This window comes from Xyrauchen texanus, chromosome 5 (genome assembly GCF_025860055.1).
Source record: "Xyrauchen texanus isolate HMW12.3.18 chromosome 5, RBS_HiC_50CHRs, whole genome shotgun sequence".
Classification (NCBI taxonomy): domain Eukaryota; kingdom Metazoa; phylum Chordata; class Actinopteri; order Cypriniformes; family Catostomidae; genus Xyrauchen; species Xyrauchen texanus.
In genome coordinates, this window is record NC_068280.1 from 46,447,748 (window position 1) to 46,475,450 (window position 27,703).

Below are 27,703 nucleotides of genomic sequence, written 5' to 3' on the forward strand. Positions count from 1 at the left end.
GTGCACGATCGCAGAAATAGAGCTTTGCAGAGACCTGGCGACAGCCGTGATGATGTTACTTTGGGTGTGCACAAACCCTAAAGAGACAATGGGATGCGTTCAAACTAAACCAGGGTTATCACAACGCAAGTACACATTGCATTCTCAACATTGCCACAAGTGGCACTATAGCAGACAAGTGTGAATTGTTTGCTTCTATGGTTAGCTTTCTCTTCGATGTGAACTACTGTCATAGCAGAGCAACAGTTTGAAGAGAATATTCCCGAGAAAGTACGGTAAAGTCGATATAGACTATTTTTAGCAACTTACCTAAATAGTAACACGTTATTATTGTGTCAATTCAAAAAAGCGCGTCTCAATATACCTGGGTTCTGTTATGCCTAGCTCAGCATCCAATTTTTTTAGTGTAATAAACTGTCAAATGAGAGACAGCCTACTCTAGATAGAAGGCAACATAATTTAACCATTGATTGTGCAACATGCCATGATAGGTTTATGTCAAAACAAGGACAAGGGACCTTTCAATGATGCACTCACAATGTGCTCTCCAAAGGTATAAGGGGGGGTCATGTTTACATGACTGTCTTTCAACAAAGGCAAAGAAGTGAAAGAAAATTGACATGTGTTTGGGGGAAACCCATTCCTCATTGATGTCTCGAACGGGGCTGACATGGTGGCGAGCAATGAGATCCGCAAAGGGAAAAGGTTGAGCCAGGGTGCAAAATGATTGATATTCCTATTTTCCATCTGACAAGGTGGGGCATGGCCTGTATAATGAATTGTGACACTTTAATTAGCTTGTCCAAGATAAACAAAATCAGATCGGCCTTGTTGTTCTCCTTACTAGCCAATAAAGTACACGTGGCTTGAGAAATAGACGATTCATTTTACATTTGTGATGAAACAATGCTTTTTGTAGGCAGACAATTATGCAAAGAGTAGTTTTGTGCAGATTTCAGCATGGTGGTTTGATCTATTTATATCTGTTTGTATGGGTGAATCTCAAGAAACAATAATATAGGCAAAGATAGGCAAAAATATAGGCAAAAATAGGCAAAGAACTTAAATGCAAAAATTTTATTGTATGTTTTTAGAAAACCACCCAAATAAAAAAGACTCCAAATATAATGTAATTCGTTACAATCTTATAATGAGCAGAAATACTGATAGTATTAATGCTAATAATAAAACAATTTATAATATTTTTTGTTGTCCTACATTTTTACGCATGCAATTCTGGTTCTGTTCACTCCATCTCCCACTGAATTTTTTTTATTAAGTACCTTTCATCACAAAATGCAGATCTGAAATGTAGGTGGAACTCTAAAATATTTCAGCCTGAACAGATACTCGTACACAGACATTCAGTCTAATTTTCAGTTCATGCACCACCCCCTTTTTTCATTGAATATCTCGGCCTCTGAGTGGACTAGAAACTCAATCTAGGTGTTATTAGAAAGCTTGAGATTCTCCCTTTGCAATGATATATATATATATATATATATATATATATATATATATATATATATATATATCTCTCCATCTTCAACCGCTTATCCGAAGTCGGGTCATGGGGCAGCTGCTCCAGCAGGGGCCCCAAACTTCCCTATCCCGAGCCACATTAACCAGCTCTGACTGGGCGACCCGAGGCGTTCCCAGGCCAGTGTGGAGATGTAATCTCTCCACCTAGTCCTGGGTCTTCCCGAGGCCTCCTCCCAGCTGGACGTGCCTGAAACACCTCCCTAGGGAGGCGGCCAGGGGCATCCTTACCAGATGCCCAAACCACCTCAACTGACTCCTTTCAACGCAAAGGAGCAGCGGCTCTACTCCGAGCTCCTCACGGATGACTGAGCTCCTCACCCTATCTCTAAGGGAGAAGCCCGCCACCCTTCTGAGGAAGCCCATTTCGGCCGCTTGTACTCGCGACCTAGTTCTTTCGGTCATGACCCAACCTTCATGACCATAGGTGAGGGTAGGAATGAAAATTGACCGGTAGATCGAGAGCTTTGCCTTTCGGCTCAGCTCTCTTTTCGTGACAACGGTGCGATAGAGCGAGTGCAATACCGCCCCTGCTGCCCCGATTCTCCGGCCAACCTCCCGCTCCATTGTCCCCTCACTCGTGAACAAGACCCCGAGGTACTTGAACTCCTTCACTTGGGGCAAAACCTCATTCCCTACCTGGAGTACGCACTCCATCGGTTTAGATGGAGTGCGTACTATATATATATATATATATCTTTTTCATCAGCAATAGTCGATAACATATTTTTCAGACGATTTGTTTAGTATGATTTTCCTGATGGAAAATGATTTTTTTTTTTGGGACATCTAAGATATAACATTGGATTATTCACCCAAGCAAGCTCTCAGACAAGTAAAAAATGCCTAATTTTGTAGAAAACTAGGTAAAATAATTTATAAAGTTTATGGCTACTTGAGGCTTACAGCACCATTGATTGGCACATAAAAGAGAGGTTTGTATTTGATGTCTTACAGAAATCATATTTCACTTTGTGATTCTTTTGAAAATGTTTTGGACTGGGCCACAAAATACTGTATAGTTACATTTATGAGAACTAGAGTTTTATTTTGATATATGACTATATATCAAAATATTGAATAGTGTGCTATTTTAAAGACTTTTTTTATTCACATTAATGTCACATTACCTTTAGCGGCACTTATTTATTTTGCAACATAGCGCCCCCTATCGATCTGCCTATGCATTATGACATTATTTTCATGGCAATTAAGCATGGAATATTTATTTTTACTTAAAAAAAATGTCACACTGCAGGACCATTAAAAATGAAGTAGCCAAAGCAGAGAAAAGTGATTAAAATGGGTCAAAAACATTAAAGGAAGGGTGTCCAGTTACAGGACCTGAGGTGTACAGTTTTCTTTATACATTCATAAAATTCTTAACCTTAAATCTTGATCTATTAAAATCCATGGACATATTTTACTGTTACTACCTATAATACAATTTAATGGTAGAAATGAGAAACAAACAACATTTTTGAAATGAACTGAACACTGATTTTACTCAGTATTAATTAAATTACATTAAAATACTAAAATAAAATCCATATAAAGGCTTTAAGTACATTTAGTAAATGAATCAAGGAAATCAATCAACATGTAATTCTGTTTAGCCTAATGGAAATAATAATTTAGGAAAAACTATGCTTAATTATCACTAATAAGTCACAGTGCAATATTATTATTAGTAGTATTAATAATAATAATGCAATGGTCCCAAAATAGTTTAGTTGCTTTGCAATTTTTTTCTTCTTTTTTGTATTATTTTGGGGTGAATTGTGATCCAGACACATTGACGTGAGATTCACCCAAAATAATAAAAAAATGTCCACTACAATCTACATATCACCATTTACTGTATATTCATTAATCCAGTGCTAATAGCGAGTTCATAGTTTTTAGTAGGACATTTGAAACTTGTTGCACACTTTCTGGAGTTAATTTGCTCTTTTATGAGTGTGCATATATGTGTGTCCACTCAGAGTTTGTGGAGGTACAGGTTTGTGTACAGAGGTCTGTGCTCTCCTCTGGATGTTAAATGACTAATGCTTGTCCCAGGGGAGCTCATTAAAATCCCCCCAAGCAGAGGGTGTCACAATCACCCAGACAAACAGCCCTGCCACACTGCATAGTGATGCCTCCTATCTGTCTGTCTGCAGCTTAGAGATAGAGCCGAGGACCCACAGTGACAGCCACAAAGAGTTTTGTGCTCAACCCCTGGCAACCCCTGCTCATCCCACCATTATTAGACATAACTGTGCCCGGCGCCGGAAACTAGGGCCATGGGTGCACAGATAAGTATTCATTAATTTATGGCCCTTTGAATTTTAAATGGCTGAGGATGCATGTGTGGCATATATAGTGGGTTATCAGAACTATGGACAGCGTTATGGCAAAAACACAGATTGTAGCACCACAGACAGCTCCATCAGCAACCTTTTATGAAGTGAGCCTTCCAGTGGGTGTCAATGGAATGTAAAACAGATGGCATTAGGAGTGAAAGGTTTAAAGGAATAGTCCACCCAAGAATTAAAGCTCTGCCATCATTTACTTACCATGTCATTCCAAACCCATTACATTTTTTATTTATTTATTTTTTTTTTTTTTGGTGGTACAGCATTAGAGATGGGCAAAACATTGTTAAATCAACTTTCAATGATTTTTCTGAACAAAATGCTTTCAAACGATCCTACATCTTTTGTGACGCAAACATTGAGAGAGAAGCGATCGCGCTTAAAAAATTACCTTAGGTGTCTTTACTATGCATTAACTTTAAAATGTATTTACTATGTAACAAAATTTTGTCCTGCAAAATTTTCATAAGATTCACATTTGCTGCTTCTGAGTTTAAGGTACAGGTAGGGTTTAGGGGTAGGGTTTAGATTTGGATTTAGGAATAAAGTACACAGTGTAACTACGGATGCAAGTAAATGGGGGTACTTTACATTTAAGTACAATGCAACAACACGTGTGTACATAATAATTACATTGTATCAAATGCTTAAGTACATAGTAAAGACACCTAATATAATTGATTCCAAATATTTGTTTTTATTAATTATTGATAAATTTGCTTCATTGCAATGGACATGACATGTCTTCCATTACTTTGGACATAATTTTAAATAAAAAGTGAATAAAATTTTTTTTTATTCAGAAGTTTTCGATTCATTTTACACAAAGATCATCTCAATATACATTTTTGCTATACCGCGGCCACCCACCACTATGTAGCAGAATGACCTGGTGAATGGATTAATGGTGATGAAATCTGTCGGCTCCAGAAATGACAAAAAGTCGTTCAGATTACTCTTTTGCTATATATCAAGCCTTCTTATATGATAGCTTTGTGTGAGGTACAGACCAAAATACATCGTTATTCACTTACCACTTATCTTTAAGTGTTTAAGTGTTGACTTCTGACAATATGAGCACCATTCACAGCTCAGATTCAACAAAACGTTTTGTGCTCCACTGAAGAAAAAGTTATTCAGATTTCGAATGACGCAAGGATGAGTTAATGTCAGAATATTAACGTTTGAGTGTACTATTCTTTAAAGAAATGGTTAGAAGATTAAATGAAGTTGGAGGTAAACAGGTGGGTGTACAGAAAGACCAAAGGGTTTGCATGGTGGATGGGTGAGTGAGAATGTGGTGTCCCTTCTGTGGAACATGCCAGCAGGGAGTGAACTGTGATTTTATTAATGGGATCTCACACAGAGATAGTGAAGAGTCAGAGACAAGGGGTGGACCGCAGTTACCAGGGGACTTATTAATTGCTATTCCCTGCAATTTACACACTTAACACACACACACACACACACACACACACACACACACACACACACACACACACACACACACACACCTCTTTAAATGATCAACCAATCTGCATATAATCACTATACACTGTAAAAACAAATGAAAACATTTCCCCTGCAGTACAAGAAAGTATTTTAATGTTTAATTAATGCATAGAAATTATTAAAGAGATGGCTCATAATCATCACATTTTGCTTATCACCAGTTCTGTTGCACTTGCAGAATTTAGGTAGGAAAGATAATGCAAATGAGTACATGGGCCCATAAAAAGCAATGTCGTCAGCAGATTTCAATGTACATACTTCTAAAATATATATTTTTGATCATCAGCATCAGTTTCCTGTGTGAAGATACAATTAATCCTTTAGCTTTGCAATATTTATTTAAATAAATATCAAACATTAAAATAAGGGTCCACTCCAGTAGAATTAAAATTAGGAAGACTTTTACTATGTTGAGAAAATACAGTTTTGCTTGGTTTGCATTAATGTGCATTCATGTCAGTGTTGAGAAATGTGTTTGTGTGTGTGTGTGTGTGTGTGTGTGTGGGGGGGGGGGGGTTTAAGTGGTTTATGAAGTTATTATATTTCTAGTATCCCCATAATTTAAATCACTTAAAAAAACATACCAAATTATGTTTTATTGAAAATGTAAAAATGCAGAAAGTTTTTTGTGAGGGTTATGTTTAGGGGTAGAGTTAGGGTGAGGGGATATAATCTATATATTGTACAGTATAAAAATTACTACGTCTGTGGAGAACACTCATAATGATAGCTGCACCAACATGAGTGTGTTTGTGTGTGTTTTTGAATGCATGCATGCACATCACAGAGAATGGGGTGCTGTAATGTTATCGGTCATAACTTGGTGGGCTTCATGGAAATTTAAATTCACTTTGTTTGTTCAGTAGTGTGTATGCTGCTGACGAGAAAAACGCTGATGTGCAACCAGTTGCAAAAACACTGAAGGATATACATTTTTAGAAGGATTTAAATTTATTCTGGTTTCAATGCAACTTCAGCTCATCAGCATTTGTGGCATTTTGTTGATAACCACAAAAAATAATCTCGATTCGTCCCCCCTTTTCTTTAAAAAAGCAGAAATTGAGGTTACAGTGAGGTTCTAACAATGGAAGTGAATGGGGCCAATTTCTGAAGGGTTTAACAGCATAAAAGTGAAATCTTATAATTTTATAAAAGCACATACATTTATTCTTCTGTTAAAACTTTTGTATATTTTCAGCTGTAAAGATTACAAATTTTTTACTATTTTTCTTTTTTTAGATTTTACAGCATTAGTTCTTATGTCATTTAAGTTGTAAGTGATTTCATCAGACTACATTCATGTTAACAGTTCGGTTTTTTTTTATGTTTATGGATTGGCCCCATTCCCTTCCATTGTAAGTGCCTCACTGTAACCCAGTTTTTGTAAAAAAAAAAAAAAAAAGGAGGGATAACTTGTGTTGAATCTGGAATATGCTGATATTGTCAGAGACCCAGTTGCATAAATGTCTATGTTCAGGCATGAAACTCTGTGCCGGTTTCACTGTAGCACGTTACAAGAATTTTTTCTGAAAATGTTATTTGCTCAGGTGGTTGCTGGGGCTTTTGGCCATGACACACAGAAGTGTGCCTTTATCAAGGTAAGCCGTAGCCAAATCAGGCACTTGGAAGCATTGCTGTGCTAGGTCATTATATAAATCCACACATAGCTAGGATAAGTAACTTGTTAAATAAGCTCTTGGCTCTCCTTTTTCAGATTCATACTATGAGTCAGTTGACTAGCCATTTTGTCTAAGCAGGCCCAGGCACACATAGAGATATTGGCTGGGATTCTCTATAACATTGCAACAAGCTTTAACGATCATTTTAACTAATGTTGCTAGTTATTTTATGATGGAGTAACGCCTGTTTCCCAAACCAGTATGTTGACCTCTCATTATGGGTAGATCTTAAGTGCTTCATTATGGAAGCTGTCCAGTCCAAAGGTGTTGATCACTTTTGCCAGTATGTCCAGGTGTTTGTCTTCTCAAAATGAAAATAACTATATAAGAGTAATCTAACTATAACAGAATTTAATTAAAGAAATAATTATGGCTTAAGTTAGACAGAGTTTCAGATGTATTGATGCTCAATCATAGAGTTTAATGATGCAATAAATGCATGTAATGTGAATGTACGCTATTTGAATCATAAGGGGCTCTCATGTAGCCTAAAGTTTTGTTTCTTTGGCTGGAAACTGAGCAAATGCACATAGAACAGAATTAAAATGATGGGAATCAGTATTGAACTACTCATAGACCTGTCTAAATATGAATAGATCATCTGGTTAGTTGAAGGGACTGTGTAATTGTAGCCTTACTGCCATTATGCATCATGCAATTTGCTACTGCGTTGTAAAAAGACTATAGGCGAGCTGATTTGAACCAGCCATTGGAGGAAGAAAGAAGAGGAGGAGGATGAAGAGAAAGAGAGAGAGAGAGAGAGAGAGAGAGAGAGAGAGAGAGAGAGAGAGGGATCTCATACTGTATCAAGTGTTTTGTAAATTTAGACCTATCACGTCGCATGCGCAGATTGCGGTGACTGCTAATGGATTTCATAGGGATTTTTTCAACACTTCTTTTTATCCTCTGAAACAGTTTACAATGGCTTTCCTATTATCAATATATATTAATACAATTTATTAAATGTCCCATTGTCTTTGATAAACTGTGAAAGATGCTAGAAAGCTAAGTTGCAATTAATGGACTTACGAGCGGGTAAAGTACGTTAATTTACGAACGTTTTTACAAACTACTTTGATTTTTGGGAACATTCTACTTAATGCTTCGGGAAACCCAGCCATAGTTCATTAGCATTATGCCATTCGGGCAAGCAGGCCAAGGCACACCTATCTAGCATACACTCGGTGCACAGGGCTCTTTGGGGCAGCAGCAGTACACAAGACTTGGCGGTATATCTGCATTTGTTAGGGGGTGTTTTGTATCGTGTTATGCTCTTGTTCAGCTTCCCTGCTTTGTTGGAGGATTGTATTTATCTAATTGTGCAACAGCATGTCATTCATGCTTGATGCAGCATGTCTTTGTGTATTTCTAATTGTGCAGCAGTAGCAGCGTAGCAGATCTAGTCTGCCAAGACCAATATCCTATCAATATGTCATATCCACATTAGCACGCTAAATCTTTCAGGAGTTGGCATGATTTAACTATGTTTATAACAAATAGCACATATTCAAATACAAATTTGTGGGATGGACTATGCCAGTAATGACACCTCACTAATTGGGAAAATATGTGAGAGGAGGTTGAGTTTTTTGTCAGCTAAAATATCTGAATTTCTGATTCTCTTCTGGGCTATTTAAGGAATATACCTACAGTATACTTGATGAGCAAACATAAATATACTACCTCACTTTTATATTTATGCCTTCTAAAAAAGGAAGAATAACACAGTTGGGGAGATTGTTTTCATTTGAGCCTACAGAGAAAAATAGATAGAAAAACTTCATAGAGAGCAATAGCTTGGCAAAGAAAAATGAATTACATTTTTCCTTGAAGCTGCTGAGATGTTTAAAGTGCTCTTGGACTATTTTAAATAGTATTACAAAATCTATTTTTACTAATCTAAAAGGAATCAGTAGTGGCAATATGTAACTTTTTCAAACAAAAGAAAAAAATCTAAAAAATCCAGCCTTTAATTGAAGTGCGTTTGAGATATCTCCCCTGTTTAAATGGTTTTACTTTAATTGTTTGTAAGTATAAACAATGCATTTTTTTCACAGCCTTCCTTGCTCATATTTACCAAGGGTGCCAATATTTTTGGCCACAACTGTAAGTACAACAATGACCTCAAGGATATGAGTTTATATGCTTGACAAATTGGACAACGTAGTCCATATTTACTTTTTTAAAGCAAAGTGATTTTTCATGTTTCAGGTTTTACCGTGTATTACTTGTTTTAGGTAAAAACAACAACAACAACCTCATTACACAAAAAATATTTGACTGTAGAATTTTTCAATTGACCAATCAGAATCAATTATTCAATGCATTTCATGTTCTGTGTAATACATTGTTACTCAGTGCTGTGCTTCAGTTTTGCAATCCTAAAATGTGTGGGAACAAAAAGAATGTGTGGGAATTACAAAGACGAGCATGATGTAAAATTGTCAAGGGATAATTAAGTCTTGACAAGCACGCCCAATACAGCTTTAATAGCACAGTCACCTGACAGTTAAAGAAGTAACACGGCTGTCAGTATGGCAACCCCAATTAAACAGCAATTGTTGTCCGACAATGCTGTCATCAGACTGGTATACAGACTGATTTTGTATAATTGCATGTCCTGTGGATTAAACACAGACCTGTCTTAGTGAAATGCATTTTATTCTGCTAAGCAAAGTTTTTGTAATTTAAATAAAGAAACAAATCTTATTCTTTTAAACCTATTTTGCTCACAGCGTGAGAACAGCGTTGCTCCATTTTTAAAGCCTAACATCAGGCTCGTGTAAGTTTTTATAGTATATCATTACTAGTGTTGCTTACTAAGGTAAGCATCAATACTGTTGCTCATACTTGGGGTTAGGGATTTGAACAAACCTCTAATCCCAAGTATTTAACCTTGGTGTGTAACTCGTCCCGCACAGTTTGTGCCACAGACATGAATGATACCTCAAATCATAGAGGTATGCTGTTGTAAGCAACCAAACTTACAAATTTTGGATGAAAACGGGCAAAACAATCACATAAATTTACACTGAAGGAAATGACTCTTTTGAACACTGTAGCAACTACATGGTGACACCATAGCATTATGGTACAGGTAAACACCTCTCACGTTTTCCTCAAATGGAAAACATTTCATGATAATATTCAGTTTCGAACTAGCTCAATTTTATTAGCATAAACAATCTGAACACACAGCGTGCTGTTGGCAGATAAGTATTAGTAGCAGGGACTTCAGAGATGTATCCCTGTATTGGACAGTTGTGTTTTAATTATGACTCGAGTGAAAGACTTTGGGTTCAGCAAAAGATTTTCGTGAATAGAAAAGGATTTTGCTGTCCCCCATGTACATAATCAGCTCCATTAAATGGGAAATTCTGAAAAACATTGTTGTTGGAGAATACATGATGTGTTAGATCAAGGCGTTCATTCAAAGCATCAGCAACAACTTTTTTTTAATGTTCTATAACTGGTTAATGCATTACAGTATGTCAGATATTCAATTTGATGTTGTCTGATGCTATATTGATAAAAGTCCATTAACCATTTCACTGAAGCTACATCACACTGATTTTGCTATTTTGATAGATTAAATATATATGTGAAAATATATGATTTATTCATGGATAGTGCATTTGATATATTTGTTGTTTTGGTAGGATTTTTGCATTGATATGCAAAAATGTACATGCATTACAGACTTGCACACACACATTCAAATTCATTTGATATTTATTCATATTAAAATGAAAATATACTTTGTAACAGAATCATGTAACAAATATAAGGACAAGTGTTTCTGTAGTTTGCATTCCGTTTTTGTCAAAGGTTGTCACTAACAATTAAAATTGAAGCAGAGTGGGGACTGATTTGAACCACTGAACTTAACGAGTTTTGTCTGTTTTCATTGTTATGTAAGTAAAGAAAGTAAATGAATCTACACATCTGACAAAGACCTTAATACACAGGCCCCCCAAAGAGTATTTGGACACTTACAGTAAGCCACACTAATAAATGTGTGACTGTCATTGCAGTAGGTGACTAATTAGAATGTCATTGCATTTGCATAAATATCAAACCAAGTGGCATTTGCTTTAAAGCACAATTAAAAACAATTAAACAACCCCCCCCCCCAATTAAATCAAGACTGTAGAAATAATGTGTTAATTTAGTGTGATTAATTATATAAAAAATAATGCATTACAAAAATGAACACAATCAAATTAATAATTTGTCTCCTGACCCGTATGTTAATTCTGGAATAAAAGCTACAGTTCCTAATGTCAATTCAATTCAAGATTGAAGTACATGGCAACTCTGTGTTTTTACGATATGTGTCAGCAGGGGAAGTCAGCATGCCTCAACACACTTGACCAGCAGGACAACAGATTGCAGGGATCTCGAGATACGATTTTCAAGTTTCAACTGCTTTTAACTTGGCACGACATCCTAAAAACACAGCATTTATGATGATAAACAAATCAGTGAGACCATTCAAATGTGTCCGTCTGACTAAAAAATTGTGCAGATGAAACACAAGAACACGTCCTGTGACAAACTCAGTTGCAAAATGGATTGCCATCGACTGTAGGCTTTTGCTCAATGATATGGGAAGTAAACAAACAATATATGTTTGTATTGAATGCTTCACCCGCAATATATTTCTAAATACACCGTTTTTTTTTTGTGCAAATATGCAATTAATTCAATGAATTAATTCATTAATTCATGTCATTCAATTGACAGCCTTGAAATAAATTAAATATATTCTATAAAATAATTATAATAAATGTGTATTTACATTTAAAATTATACTTGGACACTTTATTGTTTTTCATAAGTATAATTCAGATGTGATTATGCTCAGAAAATGTAAGTTATCTTCTGTTAGTTCAAGATCTAACATTATTTGTTTGCAGATGCCACTTGGTTTAACATATTGTTATCAAATACAGTGACATTCATACATTTATAATCATGGTTTAAAGTCCAAATACTTTTTGGGCCACTGTAAATTCTTTTACATATTTCTGGTCAGCTTGGCACATATCACAATCGATAGTACACAGGCCTCCCAAAACATCTAAGTTTAGAAATAAATAGTAATGCAAGTGCTTCAAATGGAGTAATTCTCCCGTAGATCACCATGTGTATAAGATTTTACTTACAAATGGAATTAAAGCAAAGGTAGATGCCAAAAAAGGTCTTTAATAAGTAAAATGATTCACACTAGATCAGGGGTGTCCAAACTTTTTCTACTGGGTGTCAGATGCAAAAATAAATAATGTGTTGCAGGCTGCATTGTTGTAATAATAATTAAAAAAAAGCTAGATGCAACTAGACTGCCACTATAGCGTCATATTTATATTCTATACTTAAAAGAAAATTCTCAAACCAAGAACACTTGGAATAAAACAGTGATGCAGGGTCAGAAATTAAAGGGTGCTCGAGGCAAAAATACCCCAAAATTGACAATAAAATGCCATAAAGTTAGAAATGTGGGAGCAAAAATTGCCCTGGTTTCTGTTTTTTTTTTTTTCATCTATACCATCTGATATAGTTCTTAAAAATCTACTTTAAGAATAGCATTACACATTGTGGCATAAAAGGTGTTTTGAATAAAAGAATGCCACAGTAAATTTGATATGTTTAGAAAAAAATACCCTTATCAACATAAAAAATGACCCTGAAAATTAAAGGTGGGTAATTATTGGCCCCTTTATGGATAAGATAATTTCTGACAATGCAACATTATTATACGAGGTTGTGGCAAGGAGGAGGGCGAGGCCAGACCGTGATGATGCACGCATGGCCCCTAATCAGGTTAATCAAGCCCACGAGAGGAATAAATACGGCCAGAGGCGGCAGTTTGGGAGAGAGAGCTATAGGCAGCTGTCCTGTATTTGTGTGTTTGTGTGCTATATGTCTTTTGCTCATGAAATGATTATTTTTATTGTCAAGCCGCGTTTCTCGCCTCTTCGTTTCCCTTTTACCCCATTACATTGGTGCCAAAACCCGGAAAGGAAGAGGGATGCGCCGTAGTACCATCCACCTCAAAGATGCAGCCTCGGCAATCTGCCGGGGGACCGAGGAGCCCGGCTGCCTGAAAGTGGAGGAACGACCATCAACCGTGATCGGGCCGCTGCCAGGGGCGGAGGAGACCCCTACCGGCTGCTAAAATGTGGCAGGTCAAAGATAAGACCACCATCCGCAAGCGGGGAGGTGCTCACTGCTGACCGCCTTAGCGGGCGAGCTGCTGCCAGGGGCGGAGGAGACCCCTACCAAAACACGACTAAGCATTCTTTCTATCAGGGGCCAGAGGACTGCCTCCAATCCACCTAGGGAGGAGTGGCTGTCATCCACTAGAGGGTGGAGGAGTGACCGAGGACCAAACAAGATTTTTAAAGTATCGGCGCAATGGATTCACATGTTTTTTGACAACTTCTAAAAATGGAATACTTTACCCGGAAGAATAAACGCTGATGCGAGTGAAAACACTGGAGACCAGAAAATGAAAACAGGCGAACCTTGGAACACTTCCGCGTTCAGGTAAAAAATGGATAAACTCGGTGGGACCGGTCACGCTGCACAATGGCAGCTCTACTCAGTTGTATGATGTGTGGTGGTATTGAGGCATTTTATCGAGAATGAGTACATGTGCAAAGTATCTAACCTGACAGAGGATCCTTTCACAAATGCATCATTCTTTTTACAAACTCTTCCAGTAGATGAAGCTGGTGGCCACTAAAGAGAATGCACTAGTGGATATGATGCGCTGTGTAATGTGGCCGCGCGAGACACCGACATCCAGTATTCAAGCAGGCCAAATTATGTTCCATTTCCAAAAATCTCTCGTGGGCCACATCAAAGCAGTTGGCGGGCCTCAGATGGCCCGCGGGCCGTAGTTTGGACACCCCTGCTCTAGATATATCAGCATTTTGATTTAAAATTAGGATGAAAGAAGTACATAATTCATCTTTTATGTTGTATCCCGATGTAAAACAGTCATATTTACAATTGCTAAACTGGATAAAGGTAAAGCAGAGAGAAATGGGCACTTATGGAGTGAGGGAAGGGCCACAGCTAACCATAGAAGCAGCAAGAGGAGAAATCTACATAACAGTGCTTGACACAAAGAAATAGGCCCAAGGAAACATCACTTGAGATCAAACCAAACATCACAATTACAAAGATACTGACGCTACGTCAGACCATTACTACAGACACTGCATGTTAAACAGAACTGAACATTTTAGGGAAAAAAAAGTAACTGAAACAACAAAGACAAAGTCTTAATGCAACAGTCTCTATATATTTACAGTTCCCCATATCGTCCATCACTCTACAAAAATACTATTCACATTTCTTTACAAGGACATACTTATTACAGAGCAATCATTCCAAACACATGTGCTCTCATGGCTCAGAATTTTGGTAAATTGTGTTATGCACAAAATGTTTTATAATTTATCTTATCCTTACGATAGTGTGTACACAAATCTGTACTTCGCACTAGATGAGTTTGTCATACTTTATATGTACAGTACATACATGGTTTGGTAGATAGTGTTTACAGGAATTAATGTAAACAACCTCATATTTGTTTATAACATTATAATATTTATGTAAATATAGAGCTGATCCTCGGCAGTTCGTAATAATTTTTCATCTGCGTAAACAGATCATTTCCTGCAGTGGTTCCACATGCATCAGTTTACATTTTGAGTGAATATTTCAAGTAAAAGTATGAACAAAGATGATTCAAAGCTATTTCTCATTAGTATTTGGTGTTACCTGTAAATAAAGTGTAGTATTAGCATGTTCCATTTTCGAACGTTTGGATAGACAATAAAATTTGCAGTATCAACATAATGACATCATCTAAAAGGTAGCTAAACCACGTTAGCATATCAACAACTTACAAGTACAAAAAGCTTTTTAGGTTCATAGAACTGGAAGTTTTAGGCCCGGTTTCCACCTGGTTTTAAGATGTGTTTCAGGTGATCTGATAACATGTGGTCAGCCCTAAATACAGGTTGAAATAGGGCCTAAAAAGATTTGTGATCGGCTCAAAGAAACACATACAAATGTGGTTAAAAACGCATGTGTCCATATCGCATTTGAGGTGTAAATGTGTCCCGGCCGGAGCAAAACACCACCCCCCTCACCTGTCAATCAACAGCTGCACTAAAACAAGAGTTTAAACTTTGCCATTTACGTGCGGCTTTAAAAGGAAATAACCGTCCGATCAGACAATTTTAAAAAGTGGATACATACACAACCACGAGAGCATCTCTCATCTTTCTTATTGTGTCTGATATCAACACTAGGGGTGTAACATTTATTAGTAACATTATTGAAGCTCGCATGCTGGATAGATTACAGCCGCACATGTGAACAGGAAGAACTTGCGTGCACGTTTTAAACCATTACTCGCATTTTTTACATAAATTACCAGTATACAGCACTCGTGTCGAGTGATGTTTTGTAAATGTTTTTTTGACCATCGCTGTTGAAACTGACTGTAAAAAGAAAATGTTTCCGGAAAGGAGAAACGCATGGGGCTTCTCTCTCAGCAAATTGTTTTCTCCACTTCCTTTTCAACTACACACAACATGTGCAGAAATGTGATGTCATCAAGTTGGCCCACATGAAACACAGGCAGAGCTGGTTTATCTACAGAGCCATGCAGGTGCATTTGCAGAGGATGTGACTGTGCCTGTATATTTGATGCTTTGTTTCCTTCACCAAACCTTGTGCTCCAGATGCATCATTAAACTTGAGGTGAACCGCTGTGCCAATGCTTTTTTACCGAGAACCGTTACACCCCTAATCAACATAGATGACAATCACCAACACCTGAACATCATGAATAAGAGACCCTCCCCTCCAAATCCAAACACAAGTGGTCACAGGACCACATGTGATCGGATCACCCGAGACGCATCATAATATCAAGTGGAATCGGGCCATAGAGTCCCGCTACAGGTAGTGTCCGAATATTTAACGTAAAACATATTTGATGCTGTTGATACATTAATATAGTACGCTTTAGTGTCAATCCAAATGTAAAAGAATTACCATTCACATATTACGAACAAATATATATATATGAATACCTACGAATACGAATGAGATCATCCTGGCCAGTAATACAGTGTAAAAGAACAATTTAAATCTTTTAATGTATTAAAACTCTTACCAAAATTGTTATTTACAAATCAAGAGTTAACGATAATGACAATGGTGCCTCAAGATCAGGCTCTGTGATATTTGGCAGTAAAAGACTGTTGCAATGTAGCTTGTTACAATAGTATCCCTTATTTGACTATTTGTAACAGTAAATGTCCTGTTGTTTATGAGCACCTATGCCACAAAGTGTCAAAACTTCAAATCTAGATGGGATTATTTTGACCTAAACTAGTATTCAGACATATAATTAAACACTACATATTATTAAACACTACACAGAGACACAAATCTACATTTGATAGCAGATTTGAAACTACATGGGCAACACTTATTATATTTGTGCTACACTTGGTTTAAAGTGTGAGGTCTTACACTGACAACAATTGTACACTAAAATAAAAAAAAAAACATCAACAAAATATTAGACCACTGACAGTGATTGTGTGTGTGTGGTTCATCACAGCAGACTAAAGGTTTTCGGAATTTATTTAGTATTGAGTCTTTAAGCAGTTGCAGTCTTACAGAATGCTGCTTCAGTTATGCTGTCCAATCTACTGCCAAAAATATATGTAAACTCTGTCAACTAGATGATTTATATGTGCTATGGAATTCAAATAAAATGCCCAAAAAGAACTTCTAGCAGCCATTTTGTATAGATAGTAATGATAAAAAAAAAAAAAAAATTTATATAGAAAATAAATAAATAAATAAAAACCAAAAAATATATATATATATATATATATATATATATATATATATATATATATATATATATATATATATATACTGTAAATATGATGTATTGTGCCCAAATCAAAAAATTTCTATGAATGAATTAGAGGTTTTACTAAGGCTCAGACTAAATTGCATTGCACAAACTTTAAATTTCTAGTCAATATGTTAACCTGCAGAAAAAAAGTTAATGCATTTGTATGATTTGGTAAAAGACAAATTAATGAATATCAAGCCAAAATATTATTTATACAAAACACTCAAACTATGTGATTGAAACTTAGATTTAAAGTCAACACGAAACATAATTCTCAACCTATTTTACTTCTGTAGTATCATGTATTTCTGTGTGAAACTCAATAAATCACAGTATAGTGACCAACTCAAGTAACCAATAGGAACAGAAAACTAACAATTCTGACAAAAGATAATTAAAGTTGCTAATCACTCATTGCCGGGCCTTTTAAAATCCAGGTACTGATAAGGTAAATTACTGTAAACACCCTGTAAACCATTCAGTGCCATTTTATCTGATAATTAATTCTCTGTATCTCTCAATAGGTGAGTTCCCCTGAGTTAACTGTCTTCCTAAGGGAAATAACCCCCTGACTTTCATTGACAATTATTGTAGAAGGCTTTCATTTTCACTATTAACAAAAACTTCAGTGCCTTTATCAGCCTCTTATTCAACTCATTGTGTCGTGCAATTCAACCGTCCATAATTTTACAATCCTTTCTTGTCTATCAGTAGTTGTCCCAGTAGGGCAGCAGTTTTACCGGCATGTTTTAAATGGATTGAATTATGTGCTGAAAAAGTGCAAGTGTTCCGGTCAGGAAAATACAAAATTCAAGTGCATATTCACTCCTACAATCCACCTTATTAAGCAGATTTTCATTTGTCTTTTCATTTAAAATTACATTTCGAAACATCCTTGTTTTTCAGACTTGTTAAAATGAAGTTACCTACTGTATACCTTGTGGAAGTGTGCTATGAAGCCACCTACATTTAGAACTAGAGGCTTTATGGTTTCCTCAATTTAACAATTATTCAGAATGTTCCAGCTTTAAAACAAGTTCAGCTCAATTGACAAAATTTGTGGCATCATGTTGATTACAAAAAGTAATTTAGACTAGGGATGCTCCGATAGACCGGCCACCAATCAATATAGGCTGACACTCACTTCTTTTGACTCGATCAATGGTCACATTATTTTGCTGATCGCCCCTGTCCCAAAATACACTCTTTTTTATAAGGTTAACCCTAACCATAAACCAACCTAACCTAACCCAACCCAACCCAACCCAACTGAATCTAACCTAACCCTAACTTCAATTCAGATGGGATTCAGACTCCTTTTAATTTTAAGCATCACTGTCATGTCATCGCGGGTGTGTGGGAACACTGGCAGAATGTTGTAAGACAACAAACTTGATTCAGCAGTAAAGAGCGATGTAGTGTGAGAGGTATGACAGATAAAAAAAACTTGTGTACAGCATATATGCGTGCCAACTTTTCACTCCCTAGTATGGTCATATTTAGGGGTAGGTATAGATGTGGCCTTTAAGGATAGGGACCAATCAGACAGTAGGGACTAAGAATCTGGCAGTGAGTCAGATTTCGGCACAATACTGGCACGCGCTGTGAAACGGTCTTCATTATAGTTCACAGCAGTCAGCAGGAAGTCTCCACTGGCCATAAGCATAATACAAATTTTGTGGGTAACAAGATGAGGTACATTTCAAACATCTTTATTAAATAAATCCAGAGCAAATGGCATTAACAAAAACACCTGCTCAGTTTGCCCTTCCTACTTTCTCTTTTCATCTCTTGCCTTACAAGAGAGCGTGTTACCCTCATTAAAGAGGAACTATTACCAACATTCAACCCATGAAAAGATAGGGGACATATTTATAAATATATTAATTCTATATACAATATTTAGATACTATAATATTATGTAATAAATATGATTAAAAAATAAATAAAATCCAAATAATATAATAATAATAATTATATGAAATAGTGAATTATAACCAAACATGTCACATTAATTTTAATTGCACATATGGGTTATCAGTTCTACTTCAGTTTCACACTAAGAGCTGGTTCTTTGCAGGGCTATCAATCCTAATATAGAGAATATTTTGTGTAAGCCATTTTATGGCTTATGACTGGGATCGAAATCGGCAAGAAAATCAGTGATTATATCGGCTGTAAAAATCCTGATCTGAGCATCCCTAATTAAGAATATTCTATTGTTTATTTAAAAAAACCTGTGGTTATGGTAAGGCGCTTACAATGGAAGTGAATAAAGCCAGTCTATAAATGTTTAAAAACACATTGTTTCAAAAGGTATAGTCACAAGTCATAAACATTATACATGATTTTAGTGTGATAAAATCCCTTACCTTATATGTGTCAAGTTATATCCAATATTACAACTTTGTTGCCATGACAATTTAACACCGATAAACCCTGTCAACGATTTTATTACACTAAAATCACGTTGACATGTATAATGTTTATGTCTTGTGGCTAAACAGTGTGCATTACAATTTTATGGACTGGCCCCTTTCACTTCAATTGTACGTGCTTTACTGAAACTTTGAGGGACGAGTTTAAATTATTTTCAGTGGTAATCAACATTATGCCACAAATGCTGTCGATTGAGCTTAACTTGTATTTAACCAGCACCATTCCTTTAATTTCTATATTTGAATGTGCCATCAAGTGTGAGCAGTACATTAGAATAAATGTAGAGAAACATTTCTGTGTTACAGAAGTGGCGTTTCAATGGACTAGGAGCAATGGCTGGATCCACCTTTCCCTCCATTTTGTTGGTTTTTATGCCCTCTGTTATGAACATAATGTGACGTAATGTTCATTCAGTGGCTTACATCACTACTTGTCCTGTTTCACCAACATATGATCAAGAAACATAAATTTAAAGGTAAGGTGCTGGTAGAAGAACCAGGCTCTACAGAGCATGGAGACCTGGATGTTAGACCACAGTGTTCCTCTGCCGGTATGGAGGAGGAGGCATGACTGTTCCCTGCTTTAGACTAGACTCGGACAGGTACTCTGGGTTTTCAGCCACAGCAGGCTGTTGTTGCCCATTCTGCTTGTAGGGGAACTTGTTATTGCAGACAATTGAAGAGTCTTGGGAGTTCTGAGGGGTAACCTTGGGTGGAAGGCTGTGCTGCCAATACTCAGGATTGTCGAAGTTATTCTTGTACATCTTTTCAACTAGTGTAGACCCAATATGTCCTGATTGAATCACACAGCCTGGTTGTACAGGGTGGCCTGGCAGGCCACTTTTGCCTGCCACTGCAGACTTTGCCATATGAAACTGTTGGGGTGAACGATTTGACTTCGTTGGGACTTGATGACTGACTAAACATATTTGACCCGCTGGTAGTTGCTGGCCAGATTTGCTGGCATGATCAAGGACTGATGGAACTGAATGGGTATGTTGATCATTTTGGCTCATTGGTCCAGGGTGCATCGGTTGAACTGGTGGTATCGCAAAGTGAACGTGCGGTACGTGGTTGTGGTAATGGGGTTTACCCATTTGAGTGACGTGGGAAACATGGCTGCCTGGCATGTGGGTTGGTGTTGTCAACTGCAATGGGATGGAAACTCCATTTTTTCTCATGTCGCTGATGTTGTTGAATGTGTTGAGGTAAAGGGGGTTGTTTATGTACTCATCTTCACACTTGGGCTTTCCATCAGGGGTGCTGTGGTAACCCGGGTTGTCTAGTGCATGGATGTCTTTATTTTTACGTCTTGCTACAAAAGGATTCTCCTCAATGGGATTCAAATGATCTACAGATATGACAGACAAATGACATTGTTAAAATAAAGTAGGTAATTTTCATCCAAATTTGAGAAGTGTCCATGACTCTTCATGTAAGAAAAAGTATGGAATTTCTTAAAGACCCCATAAGTCTTGATTTGAAAAGCCCAGTCACACACCCCACACCCTCTCCGACCTTCATAGCACAGAAACATTTACACCTCCTGCAACAACCCTCCTCCCCTCTCTTGCTACTCAACCTGCACTTAAGATCTGTGAAGAGGATGTGTGCTGGGTATTCAGGAAACTGAAGACAAAAAAAGCACAGGGCCCAGATGGTGTTTCTCCCACTTGCCTAATATCCTGTGCTGACCAGTTGGCCCCCATCATCACACAGATCTTAAAAAGATCACTGGAGCAGTGTGAAGTTCCCTGCTGTTTCATATGCTCCAAAATCATCCCCGTCCCAAAGAAACCCAATGACTTAATGACTACAGACATGTCGCTCTGATGTCTGTGGTCATGAAGTCATTTGAGACACTGGTGTTAGCCCACCTGAATGACATCACTGAACCCTTCCTGGATCCCCTGCAGTTTCGGGCAAACAGGTCTATTGGATGATGCAGTCAATATGGGAATGCATTACATACTTCAACATCTAGACAGACCAGGTAATTATGCAAGGATACAATTTGTTGACTTCAGTTCGGCTTTTAACACCATCATCTCCACTCTCCTATGGCCTAAATTAACCCAGCTCTCTGTTCCTGCTTATATCTGTCAGTGGATCACCTGCTTTCAGAAGGACAGGTAGCATATAGTGAGAATGGGGAAATTCACCTCCAGCACAAATACAATCAGCACTGGTGCCCCCAAGGGATGTGTGCTCTCCCTACTACTCTTCTCCTTGTGCACAAATGACTGCACCGCCAAGGACCCCTCTTTCAAACTCCTGAAGTTTGCAGATGACACTACAGTCATCTGCCCCAAGATGATTATGAGTCTGCATACAGAAGGGATGTTGAACATCTGGCTGTCTGGTGCAGTCAAAACAACCTGGAGCTGGACACGCTCAAAACAGTGGAGATGATAGTGGACTTTAGGAGGGACACCCCAACTTTAAGCCCTCTCAACATCCTGAACTACACTGTGGCAGCAGTGGAGTCATTCAGGATCTTGGGCACTACTATCTCACAGGACCTGAAGTGGGAGACCCACATAGGCTCAATTTTGAAAAAGGCCCAGCTGAGGTTGTACTTGCTTTGCCAGCTGAGGTGGTTCAACTTGCCACAGGTGTTGCTGATACAGTTCTACTCAGCAATCACTGAGTCTGTCCTCTACACTTCTATAACTGTCTAGTTTGGTCAAGTCAGACATCCGAAGACTTCAAAAGGATAGTTCGGACTGCTGAGAGGATTATTGGCACTCCCCTACACACCCTGCTAGAACTGTGCATATCCATAGTGACAAAATGGGCTGGTAAAATCACTCTTGAACCCATTTACTTAGCACAATTCCTTTTCTAACTGTTGCCCTCTGGCTGGAACTACAGAGCACTGAGCACCAGAACAGCCAGGCACAGGAACAGTTTTTCCCTCAGGCCATCTAACTCACAGTTAAAAGTGCCCCCAAATACTTTCCTTTTGTCAAAACAATCATATGCAATATTCAATTAATCCATTCCAAATTATATTAATATTTAATTAATATTCTTTAACATATCCTACCTCTTCTTCAATACATAACATCACCTGCACATAACTGTATATCTGTATATAAAATATTGGAACAACATTATTGCTCTATTGTATATTTCTCTTTTTTATCTGTTATATCTTATTTTTTATTTTTATGTCACTATATGTACACTACCATTCAAAAGTTTAGGGTCACTTGCCCTTTCTTTATTATAAATTTTTTCTCACATTTTAAAATAAAAGTAAAGTCATCACAACTACGGAATAATAGAAATGGAAATATGGAAATTATGTTGTGACTAGCATCTTCAAAGTGGCCACACTTTGCCTAGATTTTGCAGAAATGTACTCTTGGCATTTTCTCAACCAACTTCTTGAGGTATCACCCTGGGATGCTTTTTAAACAGCATTCCCATCCATATGCTGGACACTTAGTGGCTGCTTTTCTTAATTATTCAGTCCAAGTCATCCATTTTTTTTTTTTTTTTTTGTATTTAAATAAATTTATATATTGTCACAATTATATTTTTGTCTAAAAAACGAATTTCAAACATTCAAGCATACACCTTCAGGTCAAAATGTTTTTAAGATCATGAGAAACATTTCAGGCATGTGACCCTAAACTTTTGAATGGTAGTGTATATACTGTATGTTTAAATGTATATGTTTGTATGTATCTATGCATGTATGTATATATGGTTGTATTCTCTTTGTACTGGAAGCTTCTGTCACCATGACAAATTCCTTGTGTGTTTAAGCACACTTGGCAATATAGCTCATTCTGATTCTGATAAATGAATATATATTTGTAACAATTTCTTTAGTCTGTTTCCTGTTTCTCATGTATATCAGATGACATAAACTGTTGTCATTTTTTAGGACTACATTTGTGTACATATTTGCCTAAAATCTAACCAGCCATGATCTTCAAAGGTGAGCTAATTTATTTTTGTTAACATTTCTCTGGCGGATACTACAGTGGTCTTGGCCTTTGTACTGACACATATTGGCGTGAATGTACAGTACTATCACGCAGAAGCAAATGTTTTCCATTACAATTGTTATTGTAGAAATATCCATGCATATTTGATTAAGTAATTATATAAATGTGTCTGAAAACTTGAGTTACCGAAATAAAGAGTAGTATTTAGCTGATCATTTGATCTCAACATGGTGACCACCATGAGGGGAAGGACTACACTTATGTAAAATAAAATTGCATCTTCTAGGCCATTCATATAAGTCACTATGTCAAAAGTACAGTACTTATAATTTATTTTGGTGTAAACATTAGCATACTTTTCAAAAAATGATTTAAGAACGTACTTGTGGAGCTCTTGTCCTTCATTGGGGACATATAGCCATCCTCATCTGTGTCCCCCCTCTGTCCTCTTTCTCCCAGCAGGACAGTGGGGTCTGCACTGTAGCGCTGTCCACTGCTGTCCTCCACTGAGTGAGTTGTGCTTGTTTTCTTCAAGTTTCCATTGCATGGCTGCTCCTCTGCTGTGTCGAGACATGCTCTCTGAACACCTTTAGGGACAGAAGGGCTACTTCCTGCAGCAGCTACTTCACGAGATCGGGCACCTGTCACATCCTCAGCGCACAAAGTTCCATCATGATACCCAAACTGGTTCTGATCATGAGATGAACATGGAATTAACATAGGAGAGCAAGAAAATTAGGGACACTGAAACAGTGTAATCTGAAAAATTGCATTTTGAAAATAATGTAACATGACATAGGGATCTGTCGACTCTATGAAAACTTGCAACAACTATATCAAGATTAAAAGATTTATAATTAACACTATTACTAATGCAAATTCCAATTATGGTAGTGAAAATCACTATATGCAATATAATGATTGGGCACAAATAGTAGTATAATGAGCAAAGGCAAAAAATATAAAAAAAAACAAAAAAACATTTCCTCTTTTTGTCTTATTTTCCAGTAAAAATATATAAACATCCTTAAAAAAATAAATGAAAAATACTTAAGAAGCAGAATGTATGGTTGCCGAGAAGTGCACAACACAACCAAAAGGGTGCAACAGAAATAAGCCACAACATAATGAAATAAAACCACAGCACAATGGAAATAAGCCACAACACAGCAAAATTAAACCACAGCACACCGAAATTAAAAGAAAATTTATATATTTTTTAAGCACTGTATTTTAAGTCATGGGGCAGTCTATGGAAGCCCTTAAACACAAAGTGGAAAAAAATTATTCAACACTATGTGTTTTTTGTCTCTGGTTCCCTATCTGTCACTCACTCGACGTTGTATCAATGTAGTGACACTAGGGGTCACTCTTGAGAGCCCGAGACACCTCTGATCTTTGATAAAAGGCCAATGGGAATTGGCGAGGGGTATTTGCATGCCACTCCCCCGAATATACGGGTATAAAGGAGCTAGCATGCAAACCGCTCATTCAGATTATCTCTTCCGAGCAGAGCGGTCGATGTTGAATTCCCACGGCTTTCCATTCACCTCTACTGGATCTGATGGCACATTTCAGTAGCTTCTCCCCCTCTGCACTGTTGCACTGCAGAGATCGGCCCTGGGCATTTCGGCAGAACCCTAAAATAGTATAATCCTAAAAGAGCGGCACACACAGAAACTTCTTTTTAAAGACGCGTCTTTTTAAAGACGCCTTTCCATCTGTGTGTTATTCGTGGCTGCAGTCATTGTCTCTTGCCTTCTGATGGCCACTACTGCTGTCTTTTCATGTCTGTGCGCTGCTCATGCGGAGACATCGGTCTTGGATGGGTCATGTCCTCACTGTGAGAACATGACAATGGCAACGTTGCGGTCTTGGCTTGCCTTTGTAAAAAAGCAAGCCACTCCAGTTGGTGCCAGATGGGCTGGTTTGAGTATTTCTGTAACTGCTGATCTCCTGGGATTTGAATCCCAAAATGTTGAACTAAATTTTCAAAGGATCTCAACACTCCACTCTCAAATAGGTCACAGAGTGTAGTAACCCCCCTCACAATCTACTCCAGCAGAAAGGGGACTTAGTAATACATAATTTAGGGTTCAGCCATAAGCTCGAAGCAATATTTAAATAAATGTCCGAATTAGACTCTCTGGACACTTTTGTCTATACCTAGTGCAAATGCGAGATAACGGGTGTAACTTAACTTCTCAGAATGGCTTTGCAATGGCGAAATAGGGGCAAGAACTTCCTGTTCAGTACAGAACCAGGGAGGGGCTCTCTGGAAGTGACCGATGAGCCAAATGTCTGAGACCGAATGCATAATAATAAAACACAATCTTGGGTAGGCCTAGCCCACCTTTGTCAATCGGCCTATGCAGCTTATTGAAATGTAATATTGGACAGCAATGCCCACATTGCTCAAAAACCTTTTTATTAAAGGGTCAAAATTAACTAATTAAATCACAAATTTGCTGGGAATAAAATACCCAAATACCCAGTGCCCTGTTTGGGCCACTGGAAGGCGCCCGGCTAGAAAGCCGTTTCTGGGCAGTACGCTGTCAGAGTCAAAGCTTCGGATTTAGACCAATTGACTCTGTATCCTGAGAAATTAGAAAAGGAATGAATGATTCTGTGGAGGCAAGGCATAGACCTAGTGGGGTCGGAGACGAATAATAAAATCATCTGTGTAAAACAAAAGCTTATGAGCCATGGAAATACCTTGTTGATGAGAAAGATCAACAGAGAACGGCTAGACTGGTTCGAACTGACAAAGTCTATGGTAACTCAGATAACTGCTCTGTACAATTTGATTAGAAGTATAGCATCTTTAAATGCTATTCTGAGATGCGGGTTGGTGCTATTCTGGTGGCACGAGGGGGACGTACACAATATTAGCAGATAGTTTAAATGTTGTGGCTGATCGGTGTATACAATATGTTATCATTAATTCATTATTTTACATATAACTAATTATAAATGCAATATCGATGCATTATATTTGTATTAATTAATAATACTTAGATATTACTTCAATGAATGCTTAATTTGAAATAAATATATTAAAGGGGACATATCATTTTTTTTAACTGAGGTCCAATTTTAATGTCTAAAACACAAGTTAGTTGGACATATTTTAGTTTTTCACGTCAATTTCTCCAGTCTCTTCATTATACTGCTTTCTATTCAGCTATAATAATAGCATTTTTCCTGCCATCTCCTTATTACAGTACCTCAGTAGAGTACAGAAAGTTTCTGATCACCCAATAGCTGTTATTGAGGTGTAAATGTGGGGAGTCATGTTCATGTGAAAAGTTGCAGAATTTCAGAACAAGTCGTTTTTGCAGCTTGGTTTCAATTACTGCTCTTTTTGGACAGGGGAGGAAGTTTTGTGTTCTGTCAGTCAAAGTTACAGTCCCCCTAAAAATGACTGACCCGTTTAAAAAAACAAATGAAAACAAAAACATGTCATTTGATTCCATCTGGTTTGTGACAGAGATTTTAGTGCCATTTGTGCCATGTTGCTTACTTGATTCGAGTCTACATGTGGGCGGGACATATGGGAAGTGGAAGGGGCATTTAAGGAATGAGGAACCAAGTACTCCTCAGCATCCATCAGGTCATCAAGCTCCTCCTCATCTAGAAGACTCTGGAAGAACTTACTGTGGTTGGGGCTGGGCAACTTCATGCGATCATCCCCCTGAGATAAAAATATAATAAATACTCTCAGTAAATTATTATCAACTTGTGGTTCAGAATCATTGTACTGAGAGAAAAAAATGAGCAGAGAAGTTTAGTAATTCTGACCTGTATGACGAGGTATCTCTGAGGGTCTCTTGCCATGCGGCTGAACTCTGCAGCAAGTTCTTTAAATCTAGGCCGACTATCAGCATCAATCATCCAGCCTGGAGGTGAAAACAGAGCAACACTGTGTCAGCAACAGAGCGAAGCAGAGTCCTTCTTTCTTACTACATGGTGTTTATTAAAATGCACACCAAAAACCATTGCAATGCTCACAATTTCCTTTTGTTTTCATATCTTACATGAAAAGAAACATGTACATCAATCATCCTAGTAAATGTAAAGTAAGGTTTATACTGTATGGGAGAATGTATATACTCTTGTGAATATTTCTCAGGGTAGGTTTAATTTGTTTTAAATACATTTCTTAAAATGACTTTGGAATATGACTCATAACCTCATAGTTACTGAGATAAAGCTCTTGTGACAACTTATCAGTGTAACAACACACCCCGGTCTT

At 37.4% G+C, this 27,703-nt stretch overlaps 1 protein-coding gene across 1 annotated transcript in view; it reads right to left on the reverse strand.

The window, feature by feature from the left end:
* Nucleotides 1-20,013: 20,013 nt before the first annotated feature.
* The window catches only part of LOC127644379 (receptor tyrosine-protein kinase erbB-4-like), a 226,557-nt gene continuing 218,867 nt past the window's right edge, over nt 20,014-27,703 (reverse strand). The window contains exons 24-27 of the mRNA XM_052127521.1: nt 27,250-27,347; nt 26,972-27,142; nt 23,832-24,138; nt 20,014-20,837 (exon numbers count right to left, since the gene is read on the reverse strand). Of these exons, the coding sequence (XP_051983481.1) occupies nt 20,014-20,837; nt 23,832-24,138; nt 26,972-27,142; nt 27,250-27,347 (1,400 nt within the window). The remainder of the gene's footprint in view (nt 20,838-23,831; nt 24,139-26,971; nt 27,143-27,249; nt 27,348-27,703) is intronic.